General features: G+C 40.7%; 1 protein-coding gene across 1 annotated transcript in view; it reads right to left on the bottom strand.

Annotated features, from left to right (window-relative positions):
• The window catches only part of pudp (pseudouridine 5'-phosphatase), a 42,671-nt gene extending 30,260 nt beyond the window's left edge, over positions 1 to 12,411 (bottom strand). Inside the window, exons 1-3 of the mRNA XM_071464817.1 lie at positions 12,117 to 12,411; positions 11,258 to 11,476; positions 8,771 to 9,000 (exon numbers count right to left, since the gene is read on the bottom strand). Of these exons, the coding sequence (XP_071320918.1) occupies positions 8,771 to 9,000; positions 11,258 to 11,476; positions 12,117 to 12,186 (519 nt within the window). The 5' untranslated portion in view covers positions 12,187 to 12,411. The remainder of the gene's footprint in view (positions 1 to 8,770; positions 9,001 to 11,257; positions 11,477 to 12,116) is intronic.
• Between the last annotated feature and the right edge of the window lie 237 nt (positions 12,412 to 12,648).

The raw sequence follows: 12,648 nt of genomic DNA, 5'->3' as shown, positions 1-12,648 counted from the left end.
CTTCCCTCACCTTCACCACACCATAGTTGAAATGCAGAGAGAATTTAAACAGAATTGGCATTGGGCACAAAAAAGAGGAAAAAAACATTGTCATTGAATATGACAGTGTGTTTTGCAGAATCATTCAGTATCAACATTATTCTGGAGCTCACTTAACTCCCCATATGGGAGTTAAGTGGGCTTGCACCCATAGCATATAGGGTTAACTCCCCATATGCTATTTGACAAAAGCAGACTGCAGCGTATCATCCACTCTGCTGAGAAGGTGATTGGCTGCAATCTTCCATCCCTCCAGGACCTGTACGCCTCAAGGACCCTGAAGCGTGCAGGGAAGATTGTAGCTGACTCCTCCCACCCTGGACACAAACTCTTTGAGTCACTCCCCTCTGGCAGGAGGCTGCGGTCCTTCAGGACCAAAACCTCTCGCCACAAAAACAGCTTCTTCCCGTCTGCTATCAGCCTCATCAACAAGGCTAGAGAGCTCCACTGTCACTGATCCCCCCGATCCCCCTGATCCCCCCTGCCCCCCTATAGAACTACTGCTCATTCCCGTTACATGCACAGTGTAAATATCTATACAGATATTTATATATTTTTTACATTGTCTATATTTTTTGCACTACATTCCCCATGTCTTTATCATTATTGAAAATATCCCACATCTTTGTTGTATATTTTTTATCTTAATTTCATTTTAATCTTATTTTAATTTTTAAATTGTAAATTCTACTCTTATTTTATGTTACTGTTTGCACCAACCACCAGCACAAATTCCTTGTATGTGGAAACATACTGGTGTCATAACTGGCTCACAAGGATCTCTCCAACAGTGACCATGCAGATGCTGCTGGCTGACTGTTTATTACACATTGACCCTGTCTTAGCTAACTAGCTAACACAAGTAAAACTATAGGTGAAGAAATAGAGGAAATGAAATGATAGACAGGATATACTGTGATCAGGTCCTCTCTGTTTGTCAGTACAGTTGTTTAAAATGTGACTAGAAGACATGCATGTGTCTTTCTGCCTGTTTCTCACATCTTAGTGACTAAAAATAATCTGGTGGTTTTTTTTCCATTAGATTTGAATTAGGGCAGGAAGAGCTGACAATTGGATGTGTGTTATTACCATACAGCTGCTTCTCCTGTTTACCTCCTCCTCTCCACCCTCCTCCCTCTAGCTTTGCCTCTGTCTGCTCTCCTTCTTTCTTCCCTCTGTCTTGTGTCTCTGCCGCTCACCCCTCCTCCTCCCCTCTGTCACGGAGTGGGAGCCAGGGAGTGACGCATCATCATTCGTTATTCCACTGAACACTCTGTCGATTCCCCCTCTGAGCCGCAGTTTCATATCTCATCAAGAAAAATGCGAGCCCTAACCGTGGCTGGCTCCAGATTAAAAAATCAGGTGCGCTGTGCCACAGGCAGACCTATTTGCAGCAAAAAGCCTTTAAAGTGAGAAGAGAGGAGAGGAGTTAGTGAGAATATATCTATCGGATGCCTTAAATTTCCCCGTTAAAATAGGCTCTAAATGTCCAAATGCAGTGTGAGGAAAATGCCGTCGTCGCACACATTTTGACTGATATCTCTCTGACTGCACCTTGGTTTTTATATTATCCAGAAGCCTTTTTACAAATGCAAGGTTTTATAGTTGAAATGTGATGCATGGTCCCTATCAGTTTTTATTAAGGTTAAGGGTTATCACATCAGTGATGGCAGCCCTGTGGAATCATGAACATTTAATGTTACTGTGCATTGGAAAAAAAAAAGATCAGTTTACAACTGCCATAAAACTGAATGAATTGTGTTTAAAGTACAGACAACCAAAATTTATTCACTAATAAAGCTTGGATATTACCTAATTTAAGTCATAATTTTATTATTTTAACACTAATTTCTTATAGTCATATTTTTTTACTGCTGTTAATAAATTAAATGTTATCCAGCCCTAGACTACCTCTACTATTACCTAACCAAACTTAGCTTGCAGTACTGTACATGCAGAACGGATCCTCAGTTAGTTGTTTACGCAGCACCCTTCTTTCAGTAACCAATACCTCTGTACATCCTCACTCATCACTTCCATCCTAATTAGGCTTCCTGGTGAAAACGGAGCATTTTTCCAGCAGAGGTCAGTGACCTAGTCAAAAAGCTGTACAGTGGGAAGGCACCAGGGGTGGACGAGATTTCCCCTGAGATTCTGGAGGCTGTAGACACTGTGAGGTTGTCCTGACAGACACACCACATCAGTGTTGTATGTAGGCTGGGGACAGTTTGTGTGGACTGGTCAGGGTTAGGGTTAAGGTTAGTTGAGTGCGTTGGGTTCCACCAGGGCTGTGCCTGTGTCCTCAATTCTGTTTGTAACATTTGGGTCTCAAAGAAATGGAGTGAGTCCAGTATGATGGCTTCAGGCCTGCATCTCGGCTTTTGGAGATGACGTGATTCTACTGGCTGCATCAGACCGTGTACTGGGGTGTACCGGGATGGTTTGAGGCTGAATGTGAAGCAGCCACAATGGTCAGCACCTTCAAGACAGAGGCCGTGGTATGAATTACTCACGTTTGACCAATCAACAGATTTACAGCCATATCTCTCTCTTTTTTTTTTTTTTATAACGGTGGTCTGTGGGTAGTAAATGGGGTCTGTGGGGGGAGTAGATTCACCACCTTTTTCCACTGTGGGAGACACAGTTAAGCTTTCAACAGCTGTAATGGCATTTAAGGCCAGTTGATGACTAAAATAACAACATGGATGTATCCTGCCACTTATGTGCTCGAGTTTTTAAGAGTCCATCAAAATAAATGACATGAGGAGAGTGGGACGTGGTTACGAGCTGCTCCATATATATTTTCGCCACTTGCTGCTCCCACTAAAAGTTAGCTGCTCTGTGCTAGTTCGAGCAACATGTTTTTCAGCCCCTCCACTTTGGCAACAGGTGACCTCAGATGCAGATTCATTGTATTAGGTTTTTTTGTCTTGTTTTGTGTGTGTGTGTGTGTGTGTGCAATTTAGGCAGAATTTGTTCCTTCAGTTTTATGTGTGAACAACAAAATGTCAAGAGCTTATAAGCACACACAGGAAAATGAATGTCTTGTGAACTTCAGCTCAGATGACTTGTTTGTATCAGTGTTGAATGCAGTGAGTAATACGAGTGGGCAGCTGTTGATAAGAAACACTTTAATAAAAGTTATTTTTCATGTTTGAAAAAATCCAGTTATGTCTCTTTTTTAAAGGATTCATGTTCCAAGGGCATGTTTCCAATTCAGTCTTTGTGGACAGCTGTCCTGAACAGAACTGAATACAGAGGATGTGCTAGTTGAAGGCAGTGCTTAGAAAAAGACATGAAAAGTCCATGGTCTGGTTTGATTGACAGAACAAAATGAATAAACGCATTCACAAGCAAAGGTCTGCTCTGAATTCTCATAGCAGCCGAGAACCGAGCAGCCTGTTGAAAAATTTAGGAAATATGTTCATCAGCATACAAATGTATCTAAAGCAGCCTGAAAACGACAGGATGTTCTCAGGTGCAGGGTGAGGGCTCCTGTTTCAACAGAAGAAAAACGGTGTGAGGATTTGTGGTGGGCTGCTCTGTGGGGGTGGGATGGTTCTTTACCTTTTATTCACACCAGGCTCACGTTGCGTTTACGCAGAAGAGAAATAAACCTCCTCTTCATGTATGTCACCACCACTTTTAGATGGTCAACCAGTGTTCTGCTGTGTATACGTGGTTTGGCAGCTGCTGCCACGATTGGGAGGGGTCACCCCGTGAAATCTCAGCATCGTGTCACGGTTCAGGAGGGGCCGCAGTTACTTTCAAATCCAAGCTAGTTTTGAGAGGAAACATTTTATTTTTTGGTCAAATAAATATGTACTGTTGAAAAAAAAAAAAACACTTGTATAAACACAATACAAGAATTTATATAATTTTATGTAAAGCAAACAAAATAATAATAATAACAATAATGTAGTGTACAGAGAAGGCTTGGGTGATATCCAAAATGTAATATCACAATACAGTCCAGCCCAAATATAGTTGGTCTATATAGTTGAATTGCATTTTATGTTTATGTTTTTGAAATAATACATAATCGTATTATTATGTGTCAGATGTTTTTATAATTATATTATTGTACTACATTGTTTCAGGTGTTACTTTTAATAATATATAATTTTGTTACTGTATTTTTTATTTTTCAGATGTTTTTATAATTATATTATTGTACTATTATGTTTCAGGTGTTTATTTGTAGTATATACTTTTATTATATTAATATGTTTCAGATGTTTCTTTTAATAATATATAATTTTGTTACTGTATTCTTTATGTTTCTGGTGTTTTTTGATAATGTATAATAATATTATTATAATATTATTATTCATTATATAAATTATATTATAAAATATTTTTTTTAAATAATGAAAAAAAATTAAATTATTATTATTAATCTTAATATCGTCCCGAGCCTGATACATAGCCTGAGAATGAGCATAGAGGAAATATTCTGAAAAGGAGAAAAAAGAGACTTATTTTTGTGTTCTCTTGCAAATTTACTGCAAAAATTAATTTTTTAAAAGTCAAGTTCAAACCACCACAACTTTGTCCAAAACTCCTCAATGAATTAAAAAGTTAAAAAGAAACATATCATCTGTTTTATAGCATGTTGATTGTCTTGGGGACATTATGCGTTTACAGGGAGACAGCATTTGTTATAAAAGCTGAATGATCAAGGCATCTATCAGTATCCATGGTGATTGATGTTTCCTAGCTATAAGTAGCCTTTGACTAATCTTATCCCCATCAGCGGGTAGGTGTAGGGTAGAAGAAGGTTAAAAGAATAATAACCTTCTTCTCAGTCAGCTGTTATAAAAAGGTGAAGTATTTACGTCACTGCTATGCTATCTGCTCTTCCACTGGCTTCTGTGGAAACTCACTGAGCATAAATTTCATCAATCTCTCCAAGGAGGTGAAACATATTGCTGAGGTCTCATGTCTATAGGTGATAAATGAGACTTCAGTGCATTTGAATCTGAACCTGTTGTGACTTTTATAAACTAAAACAATTCATTTGTTGGCCCAAAAAACTACAGCTCCCATGAAAGTTTACCAGCACAGCTGCATAGGTACTTTTGTCATGGTCTCTGTTATACATGATATTCACCCAGGCTATTTTTTTTTTTTTTCAACATTACAGCAGCTGTGTCGACAGGTTTCATTTACTACAGCTCTATATTAATATTTTTTTGAATCAATCAGACAAAGCCTATGATTTAAAAATGACAGTGTACATCACGTTCAGAATATTACTAAAAAGACAACAGAATGGATTACAATTAAGAGTCATGCAAAATACGAACGTTACTTCCATTTTACATGCGATCTACAGTGTGAGTGTTTTCGTGAAAGTAGGTCAGGCCTCACACTGTTATTTGGTGTCTTTTAGTGAGATATTTGGCAGCTATTTTAGACTGACTCAACACTGCGAAAGGCTTCCAGAGTGTCTGAAAATATATCTAAAACAGCCCATGAACCCTGAAAGCTCCCCACTTTTGATCAAAGTGCCACAGCGGAAGTGTCTGTCTGTCAGCGGAGAGCGGCTGACATCAGGCCCTGCCTGTATTACTGCAAATGGAACACATTAGCTGTAAATGAAAATCCACTAGCTGACACACAGGCAGCTAAACACCATTAGATACAGGACATACTGTACAGGTTGTTTGACATACTGTTGACATATAGTCCCACATCTCCTCTATCTGCAGCAGCACTTATGTTTTCACTGAAGGTACAGCTAAGCTCTGAGCTCTTGAGGGTCATATTACCAACTGATTTTTGTCTGGTATGCGGAACGCACAGGCGTAATAAGACCATACTGTTCTCCATCTGCTATGGAACAAAAAATGTCATTAGCAGTCCCATATTTCACTCGTCTTCCTGTTGATATCCATGTTGATCTCCATCAGAAGACATATTTTTGGTTTTACATCTCCTCTCTCAGGCTTCTCTCTGGAGCCAATCAGAAGAGAGAATCTGAGCCTCTCTTCTGATTGGCTCACTGTTTTGTGAGGGATCCAATCAAAATATAGCAGATTTAACACAGGTAAACCAAATCCTGCAATGGATGGTGGGTCCAGGTGGGCGGGGCTTGGGGCATGACTGAGGGCGGTGACTGCTTTGTTGTGACATCACAAATTTCCAGAAGTCCTGACGGCTGGTTTTAAGGCTCAGTTTCTGAATACAGGCTGTGTGCATTTCTCTGTGGACTGAGGCTTTGATACTTTCACAGTATTAATATAGAACCTAGACCTGCTTTATAATCACAAATCTACCTTTAGACTGGATGGAGCTTTAACTAATAAAATCACCAGCTCAGAAATGCAACGACTCTTCTGAACAGAGTATGACGCAGGTCCAGTCCAGATCTGTTTCCCAACAATTATCTACATCAATTCCCAACCCACAACCTGACACAGATACAGACTCAGAGCCGCTACAGGGCAGTACAGGCTAAAACCCTGTGGTGCTAGGCTACCACGAGAGTGCAAAACCGCCAAAGCAAATACTGTAGATAAATGATAAAAGCTAATAAAAACAATGCAGATATAAATAAATCATAAATCCATAAATCCATAAACCCTACTTTTACAAAGATAATACTTTTCCGTTTTTAATCTTAGTCCATCACTATGTTTAGTAGCTGGGTCTAGGTCAGAACATTAGCAAAACATTTCAATATAATGCAGTCCAGTACAACATCACTAATTAACACAATAGTACACATACAGTAAGGTCATTATAAGCTCTGTAAAGATAGAATATCTGGAAGAGTTGCATTAGATTGTACGGGTGTAGCTACGGTGGCCCTGAGGTGCAAAACACCATCATTTGGTGGTTAGCATAGTGCCAAGTAGCAAATATCCAAACCCTATGTTTGATTTATTAGATTAATTGTATTGTATATATCAGTTACAGTATAAAAAATACTATTTTTGTTTCCCATTTTATAAATAAGGAGAAAGACAATTTGAAAGCATTCCAGCGTCTTAATCCAGGACATATCTCCCTCTTTTCTGATAGGCTTTTAATTTGAAATATCAGCAGGAAATGTTGAGTTTCATTAAGTTAAGGTTAAACTAATAATAATTAGAGTTTATTATTGGTGACCAGCCATAATTTGGCTGCTCTTTGACACTCTACTTTTGATTCACTCAGACCCTGCTTGCCCCTCTCTCTCTCTATCTCTCTCTCTCTCTCTCTCTCTCTCTCACAAACACAAACAGGTCCGTTGTCAAAGTGGGAGCACTGGGAGAAATCCCACCACATCAACAGGTCGATGGACCGTGAAAAGATTTCCCCCCCTGTCCGTCTCTCTACGGCCCCTCTCTGTACGCCTGTCATTCAGGGTGTGCAGACTTTGCAGTGGAGCGTGTCATATAAGATATTAAAAATTAAGAAAGAATCCCTTCTGGATTTTGATTTGGTGAGAGAGACGTGACATTAACAAGCTTGGCAGTGTTCAAAAAGTTCATCTATTGTCAACTAAATACAGAGTGAGCACGTCGGGGGAAAAAGCTGGACACTGTCGAGACCGAACATCATAGGGTTTGTATAGAAAACAGAAGCTGCTAATGTAAAAAGAGCCCGTGGACAGAGTCCATTAATGATTACAATGATACCTGCATGGTTTCTACAGTGTACAGTTAAAAATTAAATATGAATAAATTATAAAGCCCTCATAGATTATAAAGAGACAGAGATAGTGAGGGGCCACGTGACTGCAGCTGTATGTGAGCTGGACCACAGGTGGAGATGAGTGACAGCTTGTAGATCTTCTCACTGTGTGTTTTTTTTCAGTGCATTAGGCACACTGACTCCAGTCTGACATTTAAAAAACATAAATACCATTAAAAAACTAGAGTCACCTCCTCATGGTTGTTTCCTCCACCAACCAGCCAAGTTACAGGAAATATGGTCACAATCTTGTGTGTGTGAGTGTTGAATAACAACCTGAGGCGCTTTACAGAACATGAATTTGACCTCACGGTGAATTTGACCTTTAACCTTTAGGATATAAAATGGCATCAATTCATTTTATCCTTATGTACATTAAATTGTGTCATAGTGTATGATTCCATGAGTTCCTCCCAAACCCCTGTTTTGTGAGGTCACAGTGACCTTTGACCTTTGACAACCAGATTCTAATGAGTTCATCATTTATGCAAAATGTGAAGAAAATACCTCAAGGTGTTACAGAGACATCCCATTCACGAGAGTGGACCTGAGGACGTGTGCGACAATCTCAGCCCTCTCCCATCAGCCTTTGCTCATGTCACCACAACAACACGCCGTGTACAGCTCATCTCCGGTGCGTTGTGTCACATTCTGACACAGAGCACGTGATCATGCGGCTTAATTCGTTTTTTATCATATCATATCATATCATATCATCAGAATTCAGAGATAATCATCTTATTAACCTTTTTTTCTCAATGAATGTATTACGCTTCCGTAACGAGTTGAGCTGCTTCAGAGCTGCATCTGTCAGGCCAGCCAACATTTATTGATTGACGGTTTTAGAGTTTCCATTGTATAACTTAACATGTTTTAGCAGCTTTCAATAGTTTCAGCAGTTAGAGACTGAAATAGTTGGACTCTGAAATGGACCTGCCACTGACTCTGAATGTGTTTATACACCGTTTATACACCGACTGCAGTCGATCCAGCTGTTAATATACTGTTCTTCAACTTCGAACGTGACTGTGTGACCTGCAGCACCCACCTTCTCTGGAGCAGCTGGAGGGTTGAATCTGCTGGCACAGACCAGGAAGGAGTCGGGCTGAGGTTTGCTGTTCTTCACCTCGGGGTCGTCGCCCAGAACAATGTGGTCAAACAGACCGAAGAAGTCTTTGTGCTGGCTCGTCTTCAACTGGAACGTCACCCCGGCCGAGCTGGTCGCCACGGCAATGGGGACGTTGTGCTTGTGCAGGTGGTGCACGAGTTTCTCCACACCTGGTGGGACACATGTTGCAGAGTGAGGCTCAGCTATACAAGGTTAATGTTTTCAATAAAGGTCTGTTTGATGTGCAGCTCGTGAATATTACTTTATTCTTATTTCTTATTTCAGTGGTGACTGGAGAGCACAGAGGAGTTATGGGAGGTTTTTCATCTGCAGCATCAAGGATGACAGTCTATAAAATCTGTAATAAAAAACCCTCCAGCGGCACACTCCTGGAACTCACCTGCTGGCTGAAGAGGAGGCGTGGACAATGAATGCACAGAGCAAACAGTGCTGCTCTGTCACCACTTCACTAAACATGACAGCTGTGTCCCAGTTAACATCCACACATCCAGAGCCTTTCACAGGCTGCTCCACATGCAGCGATCCGTCATCAGTCACAGGTAAAGAGATCCCGACATCCTGACCAGTAAAAGGGCCTAAACACAGAGACCAGCAGGAACTCCACCGACTGATCCCCGACTGTAAGTGTGCTTAATACGCATGCCCGTGTTCTGTGTCAGTCAAAACATGGCGGAAGGCAGTGACAGCGCGGCTCCCAAGATATTTCAGCCTCTAAAACCCTTTTACCTCAAAGTTACGAGTGAACCCACTAAAAAACACACACAGATGCAGGAGAGAAAGAGTGAGTTGGGTTTAGCTGTGCTCCGTAAAAATGTAGCAATTTAAGATTTAAAAATGTTGATTTTCATATTAAGAATCCTGTGTTCCTTTCTATTTTTTCTATTTTCTATACTCTATATATTTTTATATATATTCTAGTTCTTCTTTATTAAGACAAAAGTGGTTCCTATCTGATTCCTTGATTAATCTATAGAATAATATTCAACTTCTAAATGAATCAATAGCTGCAGCCTTGGTGTTCATCTCCCCACATTTATGTGATGTCTCAACAGTAACGGTCGGCGAGGCGACGATTTGAGTGAAACCATGCACAGCGGTTCAGGTTTACTTCATGTCATTCCTTCTCTGTCTCTCCTCTGTCTATCTCTATCGCTATAAAATAAAGCAGAAATTCTAAGAGCTGTTAGTAGCCTGGAAAATCAAGTTTTATGATCATGAGCTGTCTGCAGCTCCTGCTGGAAACGACCTGGTTACGCAAAGTGTGGGGTGGGAGTCAATTTCACCATTCAACAGGAAATTCCACTGACACCATTAAAAAATGATTTCACTTTCATGTTAATCAAAGACTGCGATTGCACCGGAGGAGGAGGCTGCTGCTGGTTTCACAAAGTACATGTAAGAATCTATGCGTTACTGTGGGGAATGTGATGAAAGTACAGCAGGTCCTGCTCACACCTGATACATGAGCTGCTGAACTCCAGCTCCGACAAAACCATCAGCTCGGCTCCTCAGCAGTAACATGACAACATGAGCTGCGTCCCTGAAGTAGGATGTAGTTCATGCTGGAGGAGAATTTTTTTCTGCTAAAAAGACTTTAGAATTTAATATGATTTTTTTTTTTTTTTTTTTTTTTTAAATTTGGACAAATAATGTCATTTAATCCCTTCCTGCACAATCACACAGGTCAAAGAATGACCAACAGGGATTATATGGCCTTCAATTATTTATTAAGTCTGTATTTCCCAGCTGTAAATAACATTTACAAAAAATAAAATGAGCTGGTCTCAGGTTCTCATGTCTCAGGTACTAAGCTGAGGAGCTTCCCCTGCTCAGGGATCCAGCTCAACAGCCTAAATGTACCAGCATGCATTGCACATGAAGTCCTCAGTGAAGCTTGGAGAGTGGGTGTGTTTCCCTGGCCGTTAGCCTTGGCTCTCTATCACATCTGCCCACTGAAACTGTGTTTTTTAGTGTTTGCCTGACAAATGCACACGGCTAACGCACAACAGCAGCTTCCAGTGCGTTCAGGAAGGAGCAGACACAACAATGACTGCTGCATAATGATTCTGCTAACTCGGCCCTGACAATCAGTGTCTTCTTGCCTTTGTTCAGCGGCACAAATGAATTTTGTAATTCATTGTAAGTCAATGATGACATGACAGGATAAAACCAGGCATCAGCTGATGAGAAACTGCTGCACCTGCTCAATCGCCATCGTCGTGTTACACCAGTGGATGCTTCTATTGTATGCACACAACAGTTGCATAGCTGCACAACATACAGAGACAGAAGGAGCAGCACTCCCACATGCAGAAAAAAAGAGGACAGCAGCCCACACAAGAGCTCATGATAGGCCACTCTCGAGCTGGGAACAAATCAGTTGCATGTGTCTGTGTTCAGGAATACCTGGCATGAGTTTGGCGGAGGGAAAAATCCTCTCCTGTATTTGTCTGCTCTCAGCGAGAAGCTCCTCAGCGGTCATGGGAAGTTCCAGAGCGTCCCGGATCACCTGGGCAGCGTCCAGAGCCTTCTTCCCCATCACTGAGGACTTGATGTCCCAGGTGTACTGCTTTCCAAAGCGGTCACATATCTCCTGGAAGGACACAGTGTAAAGCCGCTCTGTGTCTGAAAGGAGAAAATACACAAGAAAATTAATAGATTCCACTTAAATTTCATTTAGGTTTCAACATGAATGGAAGCTTTGGTACACAAACCTATGTTACCCTGCAAAGGAACAGAGACTGTAACAGCTGAATGACAGCCAGACTTCATTAAAACATAAGGTCATTTCCAGCGGCCAGGCTTAGGGAGAGGTGTATAATGGTCAAGCGTGATGTAATCCATGTTAAAGTCGGTCAGTAGACTCAGAGCTTTAATTCGGCAAATGCCTGATTAATGAAGACTCACTAACTGTCACTGAAACATCAACTTTTATAAGCGGGTCACCATCGCAGCCGCTTCTCCTGAATATTTGGGGAACAAACATTGATATTTTTTTAGGTTTATAGCAAATATTTCTATTTTCAAAGAATGCCGAATTTACCAGCAGACAAGGAGTTTATAAAAACACAACACAAAAATGTTCAGTGTGACACGTTATTTTGGCCATGTGTGAAGAAATCATTAACTTGTGCGTTTTCTCTACGGAGTACGGAATGACAACCGTACAAGAGTTAACGACCGAGTATCTCCACAGTGTTTTAGCGGAGGTGATAAATGACACACAACATCACAGGACAATTAAACACAAAGTAGGTTTGAAGACCTAATAATAACCCATCCATGTCGAAGATGACATGGCTCACAGGTCTGCAGCTGCTGCCGGACGGAGACATGTTGGACGGGCTTCACTTCCGCGTTGACTCCAGGGGCAGGGGGCGAAGACAAACTAACACAGACGCGGATTTAAAAGCTCCCAGTGAGGCCAGTGCTCCGGTAACCACCCGCACACGCTTCTTACCCTCTCTTCAAAGAACCATGTCGGTAAATACAAAACATAAGTGACATATTTGAGTCTGAAATGGAGACTTAACAGACTCAGGGATGCTTTTCAGTCGTCCCGGCGCAATGGCTTGTGGGAAGTGAAGTCCACAATCACGTCTTATTCCTGTTCCTGTGTGTAAATGCATAACTATAGTAAGAATTTATATAGGATTTTATATAGCTTCAATATGATGATAAAATCATATTTAAAATTTACTTTGTTTACATATACCAGAGTATATATATATATATATATATATATATATATATATATATATATATGTATATATATGTATATATAAAGCCAGATTGTA

This window comes from Trachinotus anak, unplaced genomic scaffold (assembly GCF_046630095.1).
Source record: "Trachinotus anak isolate AG129_WGS33_773 ecotype Australia unplaced genomic scaffold, CSIRO_AGI_Tana_v1 ptg000026l, whole genome shotgun sequence".
Classification (NCBI taxonomy): Eukaryota; Metazoa; Chordata; class Actinopteri; order Carangiformes; family Carangidae; genus Trachinotus; species Trachinotus anak.
The sequence above is the reverse complement of the archived record's forward strand: the minus strand, read 5'-3'. Positions and strand labels throughout refer to the sequence as shown.